This window comes from Larus michahellis, chromosome 8 (genome assembly GCF_964199755.1).
Source record: "Larus michahellis chromosome 8, bLarMic1.1, whole genome shotgun sequence".
NCBI lineage: Eukaryota > Metazoa > Chordata > Aves > Charadriiformes > Laridae > Larus > Larus michahellis.
Window position 1 is genome coordinate 11,385,036 of NC_133903.1, and position 23,887 is coordinate 11,408,922.

General features: G+C 40.0%; 2 protein-coding genes across 5 annotated transcripts in view; one reads left to right on the plus strand and one right to left on the minus strand.

Moving 5' to 3' along the window:
* Positions 1-23,887, minus strand: part of CPPED1 (calcineurin like phosphoesterase domain containing 1) — a 105,981-nt gene that overhangs the window by 55,202 nt on the left and 26,892 nt on the right. Inside the window, exon 2 of the mRNA XM_074599546.1 lies at positions 12,747-12,839. The gene's annotated coding sequence lies outside the window, so the exon portion shown is untranslated. The remainder of the gene's footprint in view (positions 1-12,746; positions 12,840-23,887) is intronic.
* SHISA9 (shisa family member 9) overlaps positions 14,467-23,887 on the plus strand; it is a 190,542-nt gene continuing 181,121 nt past the window's right edge. Inside the window, exons 1-3 of one of the 4 annotated variants that reach the window (XM_074599541.1) lie at positions 14,467-14,753; positions 15,892-16,491; positions 23,715-23,842. In XM_074599541.1, coding sequence (XP_074455642.1) covers positions 15,968-16,491; positions 23,715-23,842 — 652 coding nt within the window. In that variant the 5' untranslated portion in view covers positions 14,467-14,753; positions 15,892-15,967. Of the gene's footprint in view, positions 14,754-14,894; positions 15,025-15,148; positions 15,461-15,533; positions 16,492-23,714; positions 23,843-23,887 lie in introns of those variants that run through there. The other 3 variants (XM_074599544.1, XM_074599542.1, XM_074599540.1) reach the window with 3 other exon arrangements.

Below are 23,887 nucleotides of genomic sequence, written 5' to 3' on the forward strand. Positions count from 1 at the left end.
ACAGCCTTACCAATAGATTGCATCAGCAGTTGAGAGAATCTTGCTGCCTTAGAGAATGATTTATGTCCACTAAAACCTTCACAGAACTCTTCTACACATTAGTATTCACTCATGTTGCGTGACAGGTTTTGCATGTGAAATAGATCTCAAAATTGACTTTACCATCTGTAATGTCACTAATATAGCAGTCACTGAACTTCCTGAAACAGGATGACTATGAAGGATGCATCTATTTTGCAACAGATTTCTATAAAACAAAATGTTTTTCAGTAATTAAAGCTGGAGATGAACAAAGAAGGTACTTCAGGAAAAACACAGATTAATTTAAGCATAAATGACCCATTTAAGTTTTTTTTTTTTTTCACTCAAGTAATGACTGAAGAAAATTAGTTCAGAGACTGATGAAGGATGCAGAATAGGTAATTATTGCTATTACAAACCTCTTAGTTTAATTTGTAGCAAATATGATTTGAAAATTAAATAGTACTTGATTTTTTAATGTTCCAGCGTGGACTCTTTCAGCTGTGTCTAGCACTTCTGTTTCTCAGAATTTCAAAGACCTTTCCTTTTCCATTAATGATAATATTAGATAACCAGAAGGATCCATTTTTCAACAGTATTATCTCAGCAATAAATTACATTTTCAACTTCTCTCAGGTTCCTAGTCTAAAGATCTGTAGGTGTTTTACAGGCCTTAGGTAAAAAGATATAAAGATCACACAGAGTCTGATTTATGACTGAAAACATATCATGCACCACAAAGCTTTTACTTTCAAAATTAATAATAGATGAGGACAAGACTGCATGCCATACAAGGCAAAAGTAATCCACATGTTTTGCAGTGGCCCTTCACTTCAACTACTCTCCTCCTTCACTGTGTTGGTGATGATTTTTTTCAGATTTCTTCCAGTTGTACTTGTTCATAACAACTAAGTCAATGACACCAAACACTGTGTGTATTCGCATAGTGGTGTTCTTTTAACAGTTTAACCTTCCAATATTTTTCAGATCTGTTACAAATGTAACAGAGTCCAATGTCCAACTATAAAAAAGCAGACTTAAATCAATGATCGAAAAGTGGCTTTCCCACTCTTTGAATTTCTTCTATTTTTAAAACAATGGAAAACTAAAATTTTATTAGTGGAAATATTGCTTGGTCTTATCTTGGTACATTCCTACATTTGCTGAAGGATGATCACAATAAAGAGATATCCCCTATACAGCAGGCAAAATAAAGAAATTAACTAAAGTGCCTCTTCTTTAATGGAACCATTAAAGATCATCTTGATGTTTGCCTCTTGGTTGCAGGTGTGTGCAGTAGAGAATGTGTAGAAGCTATATGTTCTGTACTTATTCTTAGCCTTCTGTAGGCTAAGAACGAGAAGAGTGCTACATTCAATGCTTAGCAAATTTACTCTGTGGCAAATTTACCCAGTGACCTTGCAAAACGAACTGTTCCATCTATTTTTGCTGCAGACACCCTAGCTTTAAAATCAGGTAAAACTAAGACTCTACTACTATGAAGCCTGGTCAGGCTTGTTCAACAAGCACGGTGGAGTCATGGAATGCTGTCGTTCAAGAGTGGGTCTGAGAGTGAGAAAATTACATGATGCCAATCCAAAGACAGAGAGAGACTGAAGGCCATTTGTCTATACGGATGCACTCAACAAGCAGAGGTGTAACAAACCACGTTTAACTGTGGCATGTTGATGACACCCATTTGACAACACAGTCTGGCTACAAACCTATGGTCATGAACCTATGCAATGGTCTTACTTTATAGACTAAGCTACTGGGATGAATGATAAAACAGGAACATCCTAAAAATAGTGAAGCACGATTAACATTTTTGTTGAACACAGTGGGATGGATTCATCAACCATAACAATTTTTTGAATAATTAACTGTGCTGAATTTTTCATAAAAAAAGCACAACATTCATACGGTGTAATTATTACAATGTGAAACACGTTTGAATTAGAACAAGAGAACTTTGTCATTGGGTAGGTAAATTCATAGTGTCAGGAAATGTTCTCCTCCCCAGGTTCTAGGAATTATGTGCCTAACATTCTTTTGCAGCACACAGTACAAGCTACTATTAATAATATATCTATAGCTGAACATAAGGTATGGAGGGAGTATTTAAAATGTTTAATTATTCAAATGAAGGAATTAATTGACTGTGCCTTTTTTGCAGTTCCACAATATTTCTAAACATTAGAAGAGCTCAGCATGCTAGGAAGAATATAATAAGTGCCTGGGAGGAAATAAAAACTAAAATAAGTGGAAACTGAAAACTTTCCTAATAACTGAAGCTATGGCATCCACACTGTATGTGCTGTCATTTGGAGTTACATGAATAAATCAAAACCATGATACATTCCTATGTATTTGGGCTCCTGAATGGAATGAACTCAGGTAAGAAAAATAGAGCTTATCATTCCTAGTAGAGTGTAGGCTGTTGGTGTTTGCATATTAACAACCTAGCCAAAGCTCTCGCAGAGATGGCAAGATTGCTGATTGGTGTTGGTATTTACCAATTAACTTTAATATCAAGAAAATATAAATTTACTTTTACTGTCTTTTAATTAAATCTGTAGCACATGCGAATTCACAGTAAGATGAGTCGTTATGCATGTGTCTCTTCCCTATAAATCTTTTCTATTTTAGTATCTTGGCATGAATGAAAGAAATCTTTCCAGAGAAAAGGTACATCACATTCAACTGCTTATAAACAAGGCTTTGATCTTTGGTGTTTAGGCTTAGACTTTCAAGGGGTGTCTCCTTACTCCCATGACTTCCATAACTCAAAATGTTTTCAGAAAATGCAGTGACCTTTTGAGTTGCAGATGCCATAAGAGTTATATTGTACTCCAGTGAAAACCTTGAAGAAAGGCCTTGAATGTGAACAAGTAATCACTGATTGGAGAGCCAGTGGAGTATATCTAGTGTTGGTGTTGTACTCGTCCTGCCACTTCAGTTTTGAAGAGCAGAGTGAAGTCCAAATGATTCACATTTAGGCTTTCCGTGACAACTGTAAGCAAGATGATATTCTGCTCACCAAAGAACCTCTTCTTTCTTTTTCTGTCCTTCCTCATATTAATCTGAAGTAGCTTCTTCATCTCTTATTAATTGTTCTGTTAAGTAAACAAAACAAAAACAACAGAAAGAACACAGGGACAAGTTCTTCTTAAGCTGAGAGATGAAAGTAGGATTTAGAATCCAGATTCTTGAATGGACTAGGAAGAGGCACCTGCTTGCTATCTTCTGCTAGCTATTTAACCTCTGCAGAAGAGCACTGGGTGAGACAGACCTCTGTGATCAGCACTTCATTGTTGGTTGTCATGCTTTCCACTCAGTATGCAGACTTTCAGGTTAATCCTTCTGAGGCATCTAATTCTCTATATATCATGTAGAGAAAGCTTATATATCTGAGTCTGCATTTGAAATTCTCTGAAAGACAGGCATTATGGGAAAACAGTTTAAAGTCAAGCATTTGGAACAGAGCAACTGGCTTTAGGGGAAAAGCATATCTATGTGTATACAATATATATACACGTACACAAAATATGTATATAATATATAAAATGTGTGATCTGATTCAGTGGGTGGAGATCTTGATGTACAATTCCTATTTGACATATAAAATGTGATGTAATACTGTATCAACAAGCCGCACTTCACTACAATATTTACTTCTGTATATGACAAATTTCTGTAATTCCTGATTCCAAAATGATGGTGCCTTTTTACCTTCATCAGTTCAACAAATTCTACCCTAGTCTCATGTGCCACCATATTGTTTGATTATTTCTGTGAAAAGTATTAAAGAATTCTGAATTGGTGAGAATTTCCCAGTGCTGAACTTTTGGCAAAATAGCATTCATTATTATACTTCCAAGCTTACCTAGATGGAGATCATCACATTCCTTTCGGGAACAGGCTGATGGGAAAGCAATTACTCTGTTTGCCTCTCTAGAAATCTTAAGGCAAATTTGGCTCAAGAGAAGGTCAAACTTAACTGGAAACCAGGCAAGCTGTAGTAAAAATCTAAATATTGTTAAATATAAAATGTATAGCCATATGTCCTGGTTCGAGGTAAAACAGAACCAATTTTCTTTTCAACAATTTTACTTTTCAGTTAATCCTCTTCTAACTATCTGAAATTAACAGCATCTTTTTCAGACAGTGTCCACTTTTAGCAGATAAGGTCTGATGTTTATAGTGAATACCAAAGAATGGTATGCAGATTACTGCTGTAACAGCCAAGGTCACGCACTTTATGTGCCATGTTGGAGGGTTGAAAGCAGAAAAGCATAAAGCACCTCCAGGGAGTAGTGGACAGGACAGAGGACCCAAAACTGACCAACAGAGTATTCTATCCCATCTGCACCATGCTCAGTATAAAAGCTGAGGGATCAAAGTGGTCAGTCTCTTTCTTCAATGTCTGGTGTCCGAGGAGGACTCTCTTTGTCTGCCTTGATCCAGATCCTTGTTCCTGAATCTAGTTCCTCAGTTCAGCTCCCATCTGTTGCTGAGTCCAATCTGTGACTTTCCCAGTGCCTGCCAGTGACGTGGTCATCATCCTGGGAGCTTGATACTGGTTTTGTATATATTGTATATATTTCATTATTTTCTTCTTATTATATTTTCTTTTTATTATTTTATTATCAATATTTCATTAAAGTAGTTTAGTTTCTTTTCAACTCATAAGTGTCTCTCTCATTTTCTGTCCTGTCCTCTGAAGGGGAGAGAGGACAAAGAGAGCATCTGTCATTCATTCAGTGGCTGGTCCAGCCCAAATCACGACACCATATAAACAAGTTATTTATGCAAGTCAGCATATTTCCAGTCATCTAGCAAGAAGGAGGAGGAATCCATGCAGATAATCAGCATAAAGACTGTGCATAGCTTCTGTCTGCCCTAAGCCTTCTTTTGAGAATTTATTTTGGACTGAACTGACTGTTTTTATACACGCAGGCTAAATTTCTTGCCCAGTGCAGGTTTTGTAAGCCAGTATTGCTAACTGTAGTAGGGTTTCTCCCACTGTGCATTTTAAGGCATTGAGAGATCTTTGCATGGTGTGTTCGTGCACTTGATATGCTACAATACTTGAAGTCCATCTACTGTAAATAAGGATGCGAAGCTCATCTAGGAACAGGCTGGGAAGCCCTGACCTGAAGAAGCATCTGTTAGCTTGCTGTCAGCCAGAAATAACAATATCATAAACAGACTGGTACTAGAATTTCCAGTCTTTCCTCTTGGCTTCCAAAGCCAGAAGAAATCTGTAGCTCTGGTGTTGCACTCTATTTTTTCCCTTCAGCTTCTCACTAGGCAAACAGGCACCCTTTGTCTTAATAAAAAGAGTGATCAAATTTTTACTAACAACCAGCAGAGAATACTTGCTTCTAAGGCTTCTGCCAGGTTTTCTTAATTGGACTCTTTGGATAAAAAAAGCTAGCATAAGGCTATGCTAGTAGTCTCAAAGCTCTGATTTTCACACTTAAGCACTAATTTCCTTCAGGATAAACTTTGGTTAATCATATTTCTGCAACTCAAGCAAATAAAGAGCAAAATTCACCATGGCTGAAAGGAGCCCTGGTCCCATTTAGAACCCTTAGAAATTAATCTACTCGTATTCTCCCAGTACTTACTACTTCATCCAGTTTTTCAAGTATAATTGTTTTGGAAGCATCTAGGTATGTACACAGATAAAGTCTTTCAGTAGCTAAAATCTGTTCAAAATTAATCTCTCAGTGAAAAATGTTTTGTCCTTAAATCCTAATATACTGAATAACAGATTTATAAACCTTGGAGACTGGCATCTGGTTTCCCCACAAAACCAGTTCTTCCACTTACTCCTGAGAATACCTTGTTCTACTTCTGCAGATGAAAGATTAGAACCCTGTCCATACCCCCCCACTTTGACTTATAATGATGCTGCCAGCAAGGACACAAAGCAGTGTAAAGTGCAATGACATTCTTGTACAATGCAGCTATTAAGAATTTGGAAATTGAAAATAGCAGTGCTTACTCTTTGAAACTTAGAGGTCAGTAAATATCTTGAAAAAGGATTTGTGAACTAATGAGATTGCTATTATTTTTCACACTTTTTCTTTCTTGAAGAAAAGAGAATTGCAATATTTCTGGGTTCTTACATAGCCTAGTCTAGCAAGTATTTATCTCACCTTGTAGATAAAAACAAAACAAAACAGAAAACCTCATCCTTGTGTAAATCCTGTGTAAAGAGAAAAAGTGCAAGGTAGAAGTTAACTTAGAGGACTTCATGTTTGAGCTTATGAGCAATAAATCTCACCTGAACAAACATAATAATACCATTCTGGGTAAAACTTGCCTAAGATGACTGAGCAGACAGATAGGTATATAAAATATTTTTTTGCCAAGGAGAACTCACATTTATTTATCAGCTAGGGTTTCAGAGGAGTTTTTTTATCAAGAGAATAATATACCACATGTGTGTCATTTCTGAAAAAAATCATGCACCTCTCTTATACAGTCTAGACTAAATGAAAGTGAAGAGAGCATTTTGCAGTTTCTCCAAGTAAATTCGTAAAGACCAACAAGACTCAACAGATTTTTAGGACAAAATCATAAACTTGTTGTGGTGAGCACCATGATGTGTGGGGGAGGAGGGAGAAGTGCCAGCTGGATCCATGATCTATCTTGGCAATTATACTGTATTCATCACCATGGTATCAGAACACCTTTACAAGCTCTAAGAGTAATCACAGTAAAGGATCTCTAGTTTCTTCTCATGTCATAGGAGGGATGGCTTTGTTATTCTCATCATTATTATTAGTGTGGAACAGGTAGGTGAAAATAAGAGATTTTACATTTTATTCTTAAGGAGCTGAGATTTGTAATTGTTCATTAACTCCACAACTGTATGCCAGCTGCCAAGAAAATTTTATCTGTTCACAGTCTATAGATGACTTTTCTCTCATCCCAGAGGAATGCAACTGTAGTGAAAGGTCATGAAGTCAGGGAGAAGTAGACTTCATCCCCTTACACTGTCAGGGCACAGAAGAGTTGCTTAGGCTTGATGTAAGCAGGAAGGTAGAAACAAGGATTGTTGAATACGCTGCTGATTTTTATTGGCTTCCCTAGTAGTGCGGGCAGCTTCCCTCAGCATATGTGCTAGAGAGCTGTCCTTATCGCTCTGCCAGCAGACCATGCCTCCCTTGGGCTTCAGTGTACTGATGGAGACCAGAGTTCTGTTTGAATGCATTTTGAGCAACATATAGCTATCTGCACTGGAGCTTAAAGGTGCACTGTATGCAAAAATATTATTTCCTTAAATATTTCTAAATTTCCTTATCTAATAGGTGTCAGCATATGGCCCTTATCTTTGTTATTTTTGTCTTTAACTTTTTGTTTATATTTTTTTCTGTATCCTTTAATATTAGATTTTGCGTTTGCTTTCATTATGAATAATACTAGCATTATAAAATGACCCCATTGAAACAAATGGAATTTTATGTCCTATAAAGAACATCTCAATGAGAATAAACTTATTAAATCTTGATTCCTTAGAGTGGAATCTTCACTGCATTGAATTTAATGGTAATATTCCTGTTAACACTAACGAGTCAAGACTTTGTCCTTTGCCTACAGCTGTCAATAAGTAATTAATGATAACCAACAGACCTAATACTAAAAAAATCCTTTGCAATGAGAGGAAAAGACTGAAAACTGGGTTCAGGCTTTGCAGGCGGGATCTATTTCTGATCTTGCTGTGCAAGTGTTGTTTTTTTAACTTTAGTTAAACAGTACGACAGAAACAAGTGAGTTAATTGGGTATTATGAGATATCTGCTCTTTTTCACTTATGGTCATTTTATGTGTTGAAATACTTGTGTTGCTTTCGTAGGAAAGCTATCCTATTGTTCAGCCATCTAAATTATCTGTTTCTTCATCATATGATCAAGGCTTCAACCATTCTAGTTTGCATAGAAATTACATGCAATTTCCTTTTTATTTTTGTTATTTTTTCTTTTTAAAGAACAATCACTATATTCACAGGGAGAATTTGTTAAGCTGGAAAATCATATTTAAGACTTCAAGGTGTATATAAATTGATTTTAAAGAGGCCAGATTTCTGTCAGGTGTGTGGGAGTGAATGACAGACTAATTCCTACACACAGCCAAGAAAATTGTGAGTTGTCCTTTTACCAAGTATTCAGTTACAACTGGCCCTATATATATGTATTATTTCCATATTATACAGAAGTCTTCCTTTTGCAGCTTCTTTACATTTTACTCCAATGTTACTTGCCTGTATAAATATACAGATCAAATATCCATTCTGAAAACTCTACTCTCAGGTGCCAGTGTTTTGTATTAAAAATGTGTTTAACCTTATTGTACTCTGCAATAATCTCCTATATATATATATTTGTTAGGGAGCAGATATCCTGAATATGTTATTAACAAGACATTATATTTAGCAGCTTAGAGATAATCTGCTGATTTAAGTAAACACTACAACAAACAGATATGACTAGAATCTGCTGTCAGCATCTTTTTGCACCACTTCTGAAGACTCTCTAATGTGCATTTCACATTACAGTTAAAATCCTTTTATTTGTCCTATTATTTATCCAGCTGTGGGGTCACTGCACTTTCACAATAATTAAAAAAAACACAAACCTCTAGGCAAATTGTTACATGTTACAAAACCACAAGAAAAAAAAATATTATCAAAAATAGATATTCCATATATGTAGGTATAACAGAGTTGCACTGTGCTGAGAAATATCAGTGATGAATCCTGTTAACATTATCAGAATGCTCTCTAGAAAGAAAACATAAGAAATGGCATTTACTTTTCCACCTTGGGATCTTCATAGTTTTTTGACCCATCTGTCAGTATACCTGCTTGATAGATTGTTTCTTCTCACTGGCTATCAAGCTAGAGGACAGAGAAGCAAATCCCTTTGGAGCCAGCTTTAGTACTGCTCTTTATATTGGCTGACAAGTGGAGTCAAGATGGGATAGTTGATACCATCTGCCTAAAAGCGTGGTCTGGAACTTGTATATGTATTTGTGCACATCAACAGTTTTCCAACATATGTGCCTAAATTTAGTCTCTGAATTCATTATTGGGCTTTCAAATATGTGACCCGGTTTTCAGAAGTACTGACCACTCAGACATCTGGTGATTTCAGAGTAAGCTGTGATTATTCAGCATCTCTTGAACAAAATCACCCAGTGCAGTTTCCATTTTAAATCAGTGGAAAGACAACTGTTGAATTTAGTAGATACTGAGTTGGCCCGTGGATATTTAACCTTTGGCAACCACATTTGACAGTCTTGGCCAGGCATGGTAATCACATAAGTAGATCTGTTAGCCACATGAAAACTGCAGTGTCATATAATCAGAAAAGTATCACAGAACTCAGACCACTATTACTTTCCCTGTACCTCTTATTTCGTCTGTCTTGTGACTTACCATTTTAAAATCCTAAGCATCTTTCAACAGTTAGCATCCTTTAAAAATGGAACTGTCAGAAAAATTTTCTTCTTCATAGATCTGAAAGTTCCTACATCTATATATTATTACTATATGTAAGATACAAAATACATCAAGCCTTGGATGGGCATGTTGTGACAATGATACGGAGAGACATCATTAAAGCTTATTATCAGGGAAGCACACTGAAAAGGTCTAATGTTCAGTAAGAACTTTTGATTTTGGTTGCCTGACAGTACATTTTGGAAGACATGCAAAATATATGGTGGCTAAAATCTTTTGTTAGTTAAGCAACTTTACATTTCTGTGAAGAGCAAGTTCTTCAGTTCTGAGGTTTACAGCTCACTTCTATAGCCCTTGAGGGTTAATAGTGCTAAAACTGACAGACTACAACTGACACAATAATTTGACTTCTTCCTGTTCTGGCTTCCATCCGTGGATATTCCAGGCCCGGAGAATGCGCATTCTAGACTAAAGCTTGTCTACCTCTTAATCTCAGTTACCAAAGAGTTTTTAGAAGCGGTAGTGATTAGATCAGCTCCTCAGCTGTTCTAACATATGCCAGAGTCGGATGGCAGAGGATTAGAAAATTTTCTCTGCTATGTGTCCTCTTCTATGTCTAAGCACAGCTTCTCTATGCTTTGGCACAGTATACAGCCTATTATAATGACTTTAACCTTGAAATTTTTTAATGCTATTTTAGGTGTGTTTAGAAAGGCTTCCTCTCTGCCTTGAAAAGTTGAACTCATGGGAACAAAGGTGGTTGGGTTTTCAATTGGAAGGATACAAAAGCAGTTCTGATTTTTTGATCCTCTGTAGCCTTTCTTTTCTTTTTTGTTAACAAGACATAAAGATTTTATTGGCACAAGTTCGGAATGATCTACAAAGCCTTCTTTGTCAATTGCAGTAATCCTCAGACACCTGGCCAATCATTCCTGATCTAAATTCCATGGCAGTCTAATTTATAACAAGCAGAAACATACCTTGTTCACAGGTACTTGCAATGCTCTTACAATTCAAATGTAACATCAGTTTCACCAAAGAGAGTAACTGACTGGCAGTTTTTCCTTGTTCAGAATCAGAGGAATAGCTGTGCAAAAGGCAAACCTGAGGGCACAACTTGTTTTTCAGCTATACTGCTGATAGCTGCTTTAGACATTTTGGCACTTTTTTCCTACTGCTGTATACTGAAGACATTTGCAGTATACACTTGTTGCCTCTTGTATATTTGCAAGTATTCCATTCACCTTCTAAATTTATTTGAATATTTCTGAATTTCCTTTGAATTAAACTGAAGCTACAAGAACTCTCAGGATTTCATGAAGTCCACTCCAAATGTGAATTCTATTACTGCCTGCCCCAGCCCCAACCCATGCAATTACTACAGTTGTGGTTTTACAAGAAGACTGAAAAATATTAGGTGATAAAGGTAATTTCTACATTGTAGAATTGCAAAAAATTATCTTCCTCCTCAGTGAGCCATGAAAACAAATCTCTCGTGCTTTTTCATTCATGAAGCACCTCCTAGCTCATTAAGATCTCTTAATGGTGATCCCATTTTCAGACTTGATGACAATAACTAAAAAATGCTTAATGTTTGTAAGATGTTCTAGTTAAAGTTGCTACGAACTCATGAAATTATTAGAACAAGCTCATTCTGTCCCAGTCTCTATGTGCGTATTTTTTAATGAAAAGACAAAGGTTATTTTAAAAGATGTGTGCTCAGTAATTATAAAAGGAGAACTGTATTTAGTGTCAACACACTGCAGGCTGGTATTTCACACATTGCTGCCCTGATATGATACTAATGATTGCAGTTATTGGTTAAAAGAACAAAGGCTTATGAAGCGTTAGCTGGGTAACTAAAAGAAGGGTCTAGAACCAATTGCATTTTAACCATCCAGCAAGCCTAATACCAATGGGAAAGCATACACCTCATAGAGGAATGACAAAACTTAGTAGAAGCAAATGGGACACTCAGATGTTTTGCTGATTCAAGAACGTAGAGGTGTTCAAAACAAACTTCTGTGTTGTATCATTCAGGGCTTTTTTACAATATTTGTAAATCATAGGATTGTTTTCAGTCTCTATAAACCTCATGTCGCTTGTAGCCTCCGTGTTAAACACATTTTGCTGCTTTAACTCATGTCTGCTAAGGTGTTTCTTTCATGTCTCAAGCTACCTTATTGCTCTACAGAAGACATCTTCTAACATTTAACTGTACTTTCAAAGACTGGTGGTTGCAAACATGCTGCCAGTTGACCTGCTATACTAGAATCATCAGCTCTTTTGTTTTCCAGATGCAATACATTTTGTATCTATGCATCCAAATATTCCATTCCAGTATGAAATAACTATCAAGGAAACAGACATTGACTGCTTCATTCCAGTTTCCACATGACATTTCTTAACACAAAATACCTTTCACATCAATACTGACTGAGATCAGACCTGTCTAGCTGCTTTTTTGACAGATTTTCACAGCTCTGGAATGTCTGTTAATAATGATTGAGCTATATGGCATTTCTCAGGAATTAATGACTGGCTAGAAAGTATCATTGACTCAGTGCTCAGCAAAGGACTGGTCTCTCTAGCAGGTAATCAGTCCCTGGGAAGTACTCAGAGGTTGCATCAACATTGGTGTTATTAACAAAAATTAAATATAGAATGTGGACCATGATAATTGCAATTGCCCTATATGGTCTAGTTGTTCTATATTCTTCAGATTTATCACCACCTCAAATTCAGGTTAACCCATTAACTTTCTCTCCCAATTTTACTCCTTTTCAAACTCTCTTGTTTACATAAAAACCCTGCAAGAATGCATTCTAAGAGTATATACAATTAAACACAGAATTGAACATGTATAGTGCACACATACATATATATAGTAGGACTGTGTATGCATTTATATAACTTCCACAGAGACAAGGCTATACATTTCTACAGGATTTACCAGAAAAAAGTGCCTATTTTCTAGCTTAAAGTTGAACAACAAGCATTGCCATTGATCCACATGTGAAAGTCTTGGTGAAAACAACTGAAAGACATTAGAGGAAAATATAATAGAAATACTTAATTTTGTATAAGGTCTGTGCCTAAAATTAAGTATTTCACTTAAGTAAATGGATACGTACTTGAGTAAAGACAACTCTGTAGGTTCTAGTTGAAACATTCACCTTCTCAATTGTTTCAGAGGCAAAATAGATTCCTTATGGGATAAAACTATAGAAAAATAGGTAATTATTACTTACCTTAAAGCAACGTCAAAAAGAGAAGTCTCGAAAGTGGAAGGTGATGGTGCTAAGCTGGGAAATCTTTCACGTTTCTCAACTTGATAAAGACAACTGAAATAAATTAGAAATTTATTGACTGACTTCATTGAGAAAAGGTTTATAAACATCACATAATGTCCCAAGATGTGCCTCAGTACTGTGTGTAATACCCATTTCTCTCAACTAGTTTTCTTGTTTCCATTATTATACTTAAGTTTTATATTTTGATCATGCAGGCGTTCTTACAACTACATGCTATGAAGCCATTAAAACACACTGCCGCAGATCTAGTAAAAACAGTTCCTGCCCTAGTCTAGAAAAACTCTAGTTCATTATTAGATCTCTAAGATATGGTACAGCTAAAAGAACTTCACTGCTAATACGACTAATAGGCACAGAGACCATAACTAGTAACTTATGACTACTTAGGGTAACATGATTTATGAGTTCTGCATTCTATGGGTCTGATCCAAACTCTTATGGTGCCATAGGAAGCATTTTTTTTTTTAAGGAGCTTTAATCACCCTCCTGTTTTCCCTAGTTCTGGGCTCTCATTCCAAGCACATGCCACTTTGGGTCAGATTCTGATTGTGTGGACCTGAATCGTGTAACTGTTAGATTCTAGCCTAATTCCTTTGAGTTTTTTTGCTATAGGGGAATTCTTAAGGAAACCCCAGGAACTCAGCGAAACAAGAAATTTGCACCATAGTCAGTCAGGATTAGTAGCCCATAAAATAAATTATTTTTCATGTTATTATTTCTGCACATGTATAGCACTAATCATGCAAAATATTTAAGCAGCTTTTTAGCAGTCAGATCAACAGAGAAAGTTGCATAATCTTAAGCACCTGACAGTACTGGACCTTAAACGTCTCCAGATGCAATAATAAGTATGGAACAGATTCATTTTGTGCAGTATTTTCAGCACAAACTGCATCACAAAGTGTTAAATAATAAATAATAGCAGAGAGAAGTATACACAAGGGAGGAATGATATGATTTCAGAGGAGACTTGAAAGGGGATGTTGATGAGGTGGAGGTTTTAAGAATTAAATATTAAAAACCAAAAAGCTGGTTTTGGCTGTGACTGATTGTTTTTCTCTGCTGAGAAATAAAGGGGCTTTCTAACCTACCTCCTGGACAAGGTTGTAAGGCTTACTGTCAAACTGTTCAGTAGAATCATCACTGTACTTGAGAGTCTATTTTTAAGAGACGGCAAAGGATCGCAATTAGCTAACTACAGCCCTCTCCGATTCCAAACGTCTGCTTTGTCCTCTGCCTCACCTTTCTGTTTATTTAGCACTTAACAACTCCACACGGAGTTGGATGAAGTTCCTCAAGTGTGGCTGCAACGAAGCCCCCTGGCAGGACCAGACTGGAGAGGAATGGTAGCGTGCCATCGCCAGGCCCCAGCACACCAGCCCCTCTCCCCACGGACATCATCATCCCGTGAGGCCGGAGTGAGGGTATTGCGGGCATCCCCCCGAGGAAAAGGGAAGCTGCTTGAAGAACCAGCTCTCACTATTAAATCACGCCATAATGGGCTTATTTCCTACATTTGGTGGCAGCATAGTATTCAGGATAATATTATCTCTACTTACGCAGGTTACTGCCAACCCAAAAGACGGAGATGAGAGAGTTAAATAAAAGGAATGGGGAGTGAATCACTAAAAAGTCTTTCCCAGAGTCAGTTCTCTGTTTGGGGGAAGTTATTTTAATTCCGTGTTTCGCAAACAACCCGCAGCCCCACCGTGTCCTCTGGAGCCAGCCTGACTGACATTATAACAAGATTTTTAAATAAATGATGTGCAGGGGCAGCTCACGTTCAGCAGACATAACGGTAACCCCGCTCTGAGGCATGCGGTACCGGTAGCGCCGTACCTGTGCACGGCGGGCCGGGCTGAGGGCAGCGCCCGCTCCCGCCTATGCCTTAGCGGCGGCCCCATGGACACCGCTCCGCCGGGAGGACCTGCCTTCGCCTCACAGGTAAGCGAATCTCCGGAGAGCCGCTAGCTCGCGGGGGGAGCGGTCGCCGGGAGAAGGGGCGCTGCACTTACCGGGCCCCGGCGCTCCGCCTTCCTCCCCCTCAGCGCACACCTCGCCCCGGGGCCCGCGTGGGGGGGGGCTCTGCGGGCTTCAGGCCGCCCGGGCGGGCGCGCGCCGGCCGTTACCCCCCTCAGCGGTAGGCGGGGAGGCGCTCCCGCGCTTTTGGAGACGCACCTGTGGGGAGCGCCCGCCTGGGCGGGAAGTCTCTTATGTAAGGGACGGCGCGAGCGGGGCCAGCCCCGCTGCGGGGCTGAGGGGGGTGGGGGAGCACCCCTCAGAGGGGCTGGTCGGCATGGGGGGGGGTGGGGGCGCCAGCCCCTCTGAGGGGTGCCGCGGGGGTGGGCAGGCCGGCGGGCGGACCCGGGTCTCTGTCGCGCAGCCCCCTGCCGTTGCCTCGGAGGACGGTCTGGGCTGGCCGGGCTGCCGCGCCCTGGCTCTCAGTCTTCCGCCGAGGCGGATTCCCCTTTGGCGGCAGCCCTTCCCCGCCGGCTGGATGCCGCGGTGGGTCCGTCCCGCCTCCCGCGCTCTACCTCGGCAGCCGCCGCCTCTGGCGGGCTCGCCCGGCTCCAGGCAGGGCTGGGCGGGCGCCGTGGCCGGCTGAGGGAGTTGTGCGAGAGACCGTGCCGGGCTCCGCGGGGGAGTGGAAGGTGGGTGCCCCCGGCGGTGCGCGCCGGCACCAGGCGGCGCGGGGAGGCTCCTCGCTCGCCCCGCTCTCTTCCTTCCCGCCCCTGCAGCGCCCTCGCCTCAGCACTCCCGCCTCGTGGGCCCCCTCCACGCCCCTCTCGCCAGCCCCTTCTCCCCAGCGCGCTGCCCCGCGCTCCCGCCGCCACCTCCACCCCTCGGTACTACTCCTCCTCCTCCTCCTCCTCCACCACCTCCTCCTCCCGCCCGCTCCCTCTCCCGCGCACTCCACAAGTGCCGGCGCGCTCGTTCCTCCGGAGGGGAGCGGCGAGGGGCGGCGGAGGCTGCCCGGGGGGGCGGCGGCCCCAGCCCGGCCCGCGCGGGGCTGTCCGTGGTGCTGAGGGCGAGCGCGGGCTGAGCGGGCGCCCGGTCCCTGACGGAGCCCCTTTATGTTCAGCTCCTGGCGCAGCGCAGCATCCAGCAGCTCGAGCGGCGGCGGCGGCAGCATCGCTGAGCCGGGGCCGGGAGGCAGAATGGAAGGCTTTATTCGTCTGTTCTTCGGCTACTTGGTGGCGGACCTTCTCACGCTGGTATGTCGGGCTCAGGAGAAAACTGGCCAGCAGCTGGGGAGCTTTGTGGTGCTCTCAGGAGGAAACCACTCCAGCCTTGGGGAACAGCTAGACCCCTCTGAGCCACCTCCCACCCCGGACTTCTGCAGGGGCTACTTTGACGTGATGGGGCAGTGGGACCCCCCCTTTAACTGCAGCTCGGGGGAGTTCATCTTCTGCTGCGGCACTTGTGGCTTTAGGTTTTGCTGCAAGTTCAAGAAGACAAGGCTGGATCAAAGCACCTGCACAAACTATGAGACGCCATTGTGGATGAACACTGGGAAGCCTCCTTCCCGCATAGACGACCCTCTGCACGACCCTACCAGGGATAAAACCAACCTCATCGTCTACATCATCTGTGGGGTTGTGGCAGTCATGGTGCTGGTGGGGATCTTCACCAAACTAGGGCTGGAGAAGGCGCACAGACCCCAGCGGGAGCACATGTCCAGGTAAGGCTGAGTGCCAGGCAGCAGTGTCCCCTTCCCCCCTACCTCCTGCCCAATTCCTAAAGAGGAGAGAGTACCCCATGTGTTCCTGCTAAACGAACAACTCCTGCCAGGCAGGCTGCATTGCCCTGCAAGGCAACCGAGAGAAGCCAACTTTGGAGAGCAGAGCTCCTGTGTTTCCCTGAGCCCAGGTTATCAAAGTACATGCATACTGAGGAAGACTAGAAATATTTGTGGTGTGTGCACAGACAGAAGTCCATTTTTATCTGCAGTGTCTGACCCTCTCCCCAGCAAGATCCAGCAAGTGTTCCCGGATATTCTGTGCATGAATAGGAAAACAAAAAAATCCTGAGACCAGCAACACTGAATTAGAGAAAGCCTGATGGGTTCCCTCTTCCAACTGTTTCAAAGCTTGGAAAATGTTTTTACTTCTCAACAGAAGGATGTAAACAAATGTCATCTCACCCTCCCTCTCCAGCTGCAAAATGGTTTTGGCAGGACCTTCCCTACTCCCCCAGCCCTTGCAAGTGTGTGAGCTATTTGTAAAATTTCTAAGCTGTGAAAATGAGCCAGGGTGGAAGGGAAGAGGGAGACACAAAAAGGAAAAGCTACTGTAGAATTTCTTAACATTTTTGTCAGTTACTGTTGAGAGGTAAAAAATGGAATATGAAAGTCTTGTCTCACTCGTATATGTGTGTGTTATAGTCTGTATCCAGAGTGTAATGGCTGAGTTATATCAAAGAGAACCTCCCCCACCTAGAGTTAGGCATGCTGTGTACCATCTACTCCAGATGCTGGCTGCCTAGTGGTGGATAGGCAGGTGGGCAACTCAGGACAGAGCCCAATGGCTTTAACAACATATTCCGAACCCAGATTGTCACAGCAGTTCAAAATCAAGGCATAACACATTTGTCAAGTTTGCAGTCTGTCTGATTCTTTATGCTAATCCCAGGCACATGAAAGTAAAGCAGATGGGGGAAAGGCATTAAAAAAGGCAAATAGCTCCATTAAAGAATCTAAATAGGTTCCAGCATATTAGTCAACTTCAGTGATGAACTACAATTAAAAGGATACCTTCTACTGGACATGCAGTGTGGCAGAAAGCTTCCTCTTGCCCTAACTGGTCATGGTGTAGTTTACAATCTTTGAAGCTTAGATGAAAAGTCATCCTTTGAAAGATAGTCCAAGAGATCAACTCAACACCTTATGTTTTACTGAAGTTTCTGCATGACTTTTCGATTAACTGCTTATCCTGAAATGAACAGAGAAAGCCACAAAAATACTCCAGCAAATGCATCACCAGTTCACTAGCAATTACTTGCTATTTATAAACTGGATTATATGGTTATGCTTTTACTACCGAGGAACAAAGCACATTGCAGAATTTTAGTCAACGTGGTGTGTCAGTGACACTTCTGCAAAGATGTTTTTTGTTGAGCAAGGTATAAATTCTTTAGACATTTTGAATATTCTCAACTACTGAACTGAGAAAAAGAATATATGGGTCCCAATTTCTTTTTAAAAATCTTACTCTTAAACTACAGACCTTGTTTGGAGAAAGCTCTCCCTTGCTTCAGCCCCTTTCTCTAGTGTCTTCATGCAGGCAAAAAGGCAGGGCTCATAACAGTTACAAAAAAACAGAACAGAGTGAAGTTGTAGCCTTCCCTGCTTATATATGGCTTAAATAGCAAATATTTCTACTAGTAGAAATAGGACCTATCTAAAGTACAGGTGTGAAGTATTCTGAAAGGATATTCTGTCTTAGTTTATGGAAACAGAATTATAGGGGATTGGAAAATCATTCTGAAATCCTTCAGTCATGTATGCATAAAGATTAGGTTTCTGAAGTGGTTCTTAGAAGAGGTCGTCTGTTACCCTGATTACTTAACAGTGTCTGAGATCTTGTACTTTTCTTGCCATGAAAATGTTCAAGTCAGGATTATATAGAAACTTGGAAAGTCATGATCACATGGAAAAACAGTCACCCACTCAGTACACATAATAGCTAGTCATGTTCTGAAAAAGCAGCACTATAGCTTTTTTTTAAAAAAAAAGTTCTCACACTCCTATTACAGCTGTGGGGTGGGCTTACCGTTAATTTGAAAAGGAATTTGATGTGTGTAAATCCCTTTGGCAATCTAAAAATCTGTTCATTGAGTGAGGAATTGAAGTAACCTTTTTGTCCTCGAATGTGTGTTTAACTAAAATATTCCATCCTAGCTCATTTTACACTACTAATGTTCTGAAAAAAGGCTGCAATGCTTAAGAAATAAATAATTCATCTGTTTAAACCGTTAACAGTCCCAACAATTAAAATAATATGTAGCCTATATTCATCCTCTTTTGTAACACTCATCACTATAATGTCAAAAAATCAAAACAAGAAAGAACACTTCTTATGGTTATTTTTCCTGTACAGAACCTTATTAATAAGCAGAAATATAATGCATTGAGAGTGTTCGGTAGGCCAAACCAGAAGTGCTAAGTGTTACTCCATTTTGGCTGGCAGCAAGAAACACATGGAGGCTGATCTGTCATCTATTTCCTTAGCTAAGATTGTCTCCTTTCCCTTCCCTAGCCAATGGCTACATGAAACACTTGAATCCTCTTCATTCCTATGAACAAATTCACCTATGGAAGGGATGATGCTGCTTATCAAAACAGACAATACATAATGTAAACTAATCTTCTTTTTAATGAGGGCTGATTTTTTTAAAAAAGTGAACAGAATACAACTGGTGTAAGTTATACCTTTCCATTTTTGATTTACTAATAGTATTTTAAAATATGAACAGAGGCCTGACACATGGGAATAAGAACATGACTTATAAATAGGAAGCAAAACTGTGTCACACTCACTAGTTTCTTGCACTATTTAATCTTGCAGCCAGTGGATCTGCTACTGAAGTAAGACACTGGTGTGTGTAAAAGTGGTACAATGTTAATAAAGGAAACTTCTCGGTCTTGGTGAGTGTACTTTCTATGCTCTCACCTTTCCTTACATTTTGTTTACTGCTATACCAAAATGAACCAACAATGCTCCATTAATTTCACTGAATTTTCCTAAATATTTGACAATGAAAAAGCATTAAGGAAATGTATTTACTTAGTGAAAACAATCCATGAGAAAAAATCTCTATTGGACAAGTCCTTTTAAGAAAAAAGAGTCAAAATTTGTCCTTTTTTAGAGAGCTTGTTACTTCCTTTTGTTTTGAGAAAAAAGGCCAAGTGTGGCACTGTTGACATTTTCTTTCTTGTTAGATCAGTGCTTTTCAGTAAAACACTCTTACTGTTGGCATGGAACTGTAAATCTGGAAGATGGAAACGGAGAGGGGAGTACAGTATTAACTCTACATGGCATATTTCGCTTTAGACATCGTTAGGATAATGTTTTGTTTATATCATTCTCCTCATTTTAAAATTTGATACTTGACATTAAAAGGAGATAAATATTTCCTTCAGCAACAGTGTCCAAGAACTAAGCAGTAATAGTAGTATCCAAACAGAGTAACTCTTCCTTTACCCTTCTGCTTTCTAAGAGAATAAGGGAATTAGATGGTGTATGTTATCAGATATGGCAAAAGGAATGCATGTGGCAGTATTGTGCCTAAAAGGAAACAGAATTGATCTGCCTCCTGAAGCAGACCTAGAAGTTCTGTTAGGCATATGAGGGCAGCATGGTCTTGCTGCTTAAGACTACATCAATGGGAATTCCAGGCTCCATCAGTTAAAGTGGAGAATCCTCTCTTGAAAATGAGTAGAAAAGTGAAAAGCTATACTTCTGTTTAATGGAGGAGATTTTTCTGTAAATAAAACTGCACCTTTTCCTTCTTCCCTGATCCTTGTGGAGAATGTGCGAACAAACCAAGAACTGAAAGGACAATATTTACAATCATGCTTGTACACTATAGCTCCTGTTCTTTTGAAGCAGTGCTTCTGACAGTATGTTAGCAGACTTCCACAATATTGTGAGCTGTCTGAGCTCTTCTTTCTTCCTTCACAATGTGCTGAGCTCATGAGTTAAGTCTTTTGTTCATCATTCAAAAGGCATGTACCTGGGGCCAAAAATAGTCTGGCTTGCCAAAATCCTGAATTCTATGTATGAAATTATTTCCCTTATGGGTTTTGACCCAGTTTTGGAGGCAGAAAATGACAAGTGACCTTTCATGAAATAACCTATGTTTCAGCTTCTTCAAGCTTGTACCTATAAGCGAAATGCCTGGCTCCACATGCTTTATAACACCTGAAAATAGTATTACATATTCAAAGAGAAAAATCCTATGGCAAGAGAAAAGCTGAAGTTTTGTCATACTTGGGTAGTTCTGGGCCATGAACCCCTATGTAGGTAACTTTTGTAACACTGCAGTCCATATCAATACACGGGACTTAATGATATCACTACCTGATTAGAAGGTTATCTTGTATTTTGCATTTCCTTAAAAAAATCATTCAATATAGCAAAGGTGTCGATAAAGACCCTCTACGTATATATAATTTTTCAATGGGACCCACTCTAACAATTTCTTCAGACAATGAACAAAACCTATATGATGATACTCAGGTGAGACAAATGCATCTCACTTATCAGTCTTTTGGCCTGTGTGAAATTTTTCAAAGCAAACGTGTTCAAGGATTTTGTCACGTTCTGGGGCACAAACCTCCCTTTATCCATTTCATTATATGGGCAAATACCTAACAGAACAAAATGCAGGTACAACATTTCTTTTGTACTTCAGTGATACAACTGCTACACATTTTTAACTCTCCCTGACATCAGTGGAAGATAAGGACAAGTTCTTTGTTATACGAGCTATTCTGCCCTGAGAACATTGTACAACTTTGGCTAACACAATATAAACATAGGTGCTGCTAAAAATAGAACTTGATGGTGAGTAGTTCCTTTTTTCTTAATATAGTGGGAGTTGGACAGTTAATCCCTTAAAACTGCTTTGAAAAAAGCCACCCTAAAATGGTAGAAAACTTAGTTGGCATTTTCACAGACAGGCAGTAGTTAATCTGCTGTCATATGGGGTGTTATTTAAAGTCTACAGTGGACAATATTTACCATCAGATTAAGGGCAATGAGGAAAGCATTTCTGAAAAACCATTCTTACAAAGTTAGGAAATACACTAATCTGTGTATTATGAGATCTCACAGTTTTAACTCCCACATTGAAGTTAGGAACTTTCATTTGCTTTTCTTCCCTTCCCAGAAATGTGTCCACCTGCCCCTGGAGTTAGGAATAATATTGATGTCAATAATTTCCTTTATATAGAGACATATTTGCATAAATTGACTAGATATTCAAGGTTTGGATGCCCACTTATTTTAAACTCGGTTTTGCAACATAATGCTTTACTTTTGCATCATTTTCTACATACCTTTGTGAGGTCTCTTCTATTGAATTTTTATTATTCTGCTATGTAGGCCAGCTCTGCTATTTCTGCTGTATAAGCATTGCTTCAAATGGGAGCATTGCTCTGACACCATTAATCATTTGGTTACTGTCTTCTGACCTTTTACAGTATCAACAGTATTCTGTAACATGTTGATCACAACTGTAACTAATATTTTAATAACATAATGCTAGCCATAAACACAACGAAACATCAGTATCATTCAGCTGTGTACCAGAACAATGCTCCTGCAATGTGAAAGCAAGATCCAGCTCAGAATTCCTCTCTGTCTGTAACTTAAATGAAGCTTCATTTTAATATTTATAAGTGCAGCGCTTCTTGATCAAGAAATCATCGTGTCACAGTGGAGGAGCTAGATGTCACTTGCCATAGGTTTCACCAGTGAATGTGCTTATTTTTCTTTATTTATTGGTTTATAAGCTAGTCTTTCTTGATGCAGTATCTGGGACACTGTATATAATTTTGTAGAAAATTAAACTAAACCGGGCACAGTGCCCAGAAAATGCATCCATTCCCTTAAAAAAAAAAAAAAAAGCTCAAGGGATCTAAAAGTTAAAACTAGTAAAAGAAAAAGGAGCCAAGTAACGGTCAGTGATGTGTTGAACCCTGAAGATACTAGTAACACATACCATAGCTTTCCTTTGCCTAAGGCAACAGCTTCTGCAGGTGGGCCAATTATTTTGTGTGGCACAGTAGTTCAGCAGGTAGCTAGCTATACGGCATATATACCGAAGGACTAATCCTGCTCCTACAGAAGTCAATGGTAAAACTCCATATCCCAGAATCACAGACAGAGTTAGATGTTGCCATGCTGAGAGTTTCAGAGCTTAAAACTTAGTCACTGACTCTGGATCCACTACCTCTGGATACAGGGGTGCGTGCTTATCTGTATGCCTGAGAATGGACTTATACTCAGCAGGACACTCGGCAGTGAAACTAGTCCTTAGAAAATACACCAGAGTGGGATGAATCTGTCTCTTTTTCAGGTATAGTTACTGCCTGCAGCTCTGCAGAAAAAGTCCATTACCAGCATCAGGTTGGGCCTGGCCTGGAGGAATCCTTTTGCTTACTCCCTCTTTGCTAGCATAAAGCTTTCATCCTGTGTCTGAACTGGCTTCAAAGCAGCAAGGAGCGTTCCTGTGGAAGCTTTGCTCCATCTTAATGACTAGGACACTCACAGAAGTTAGAAAAGACATTTTTGTTCTCCCCTTCTTGATGGGAAAAGCTTAAATCCCTGATCATGGAGAATGTTATGCCTTCTGGGTTTGCACATGAAAATCAGGTGACCTTTCAACTTTGGTGACATTTTTTAATGAAAATGGCCAAGACCACTGCACTGTGTTGTACTCTGTGCAAATGCATGTGTGAGAATTTATTTTGATAGGCCCTGCTGGTAATCTAGGTATGAAAATAACTAGACTGTGAAAGCTATAGAGAGGGGCTAGGTGCTGAGGTGCTCAGCTTAACCAAACTGGCAATGTTGCTGAGCACATGCAATGGCAGAACTCTACAAGCTCTCAACAAGCTTAAATTATGCTTCTACAGAGCCAAGACAGCTAAAGAACTTAATGTGTTTCTGTGTATTACTGCTAGCACACTGTCTAAGACAACATAAAGTGAGCCTTAGGTGCGAAGTCTCACAATGAATCTGATTCCCTGATTATGCTGTAAATGGAGCTGGTTTCTCCAGCAGACATTATGATGGACTGCATCTCAAACTAAAAAAAAAATAATCTTGGCATACATTGGTAATGCCTTACAAATTTTACAAGTGGTTCATTCTGGTTCTGGTTTTGTTTGGTTTTCAGGGCTCTTGCTGATGTTATGCGACCTCAAGGTCCTTGTACAACAGATCATATGGAAAGAGATCTAAACATTGTAGTACATGTGCAACATTACGAAAACATGGAGACCAGACCTCCTCCAAACAATTTACGTAAGTTGCATTATAACTTTATCAATATCTGGAATGCTGGTACTA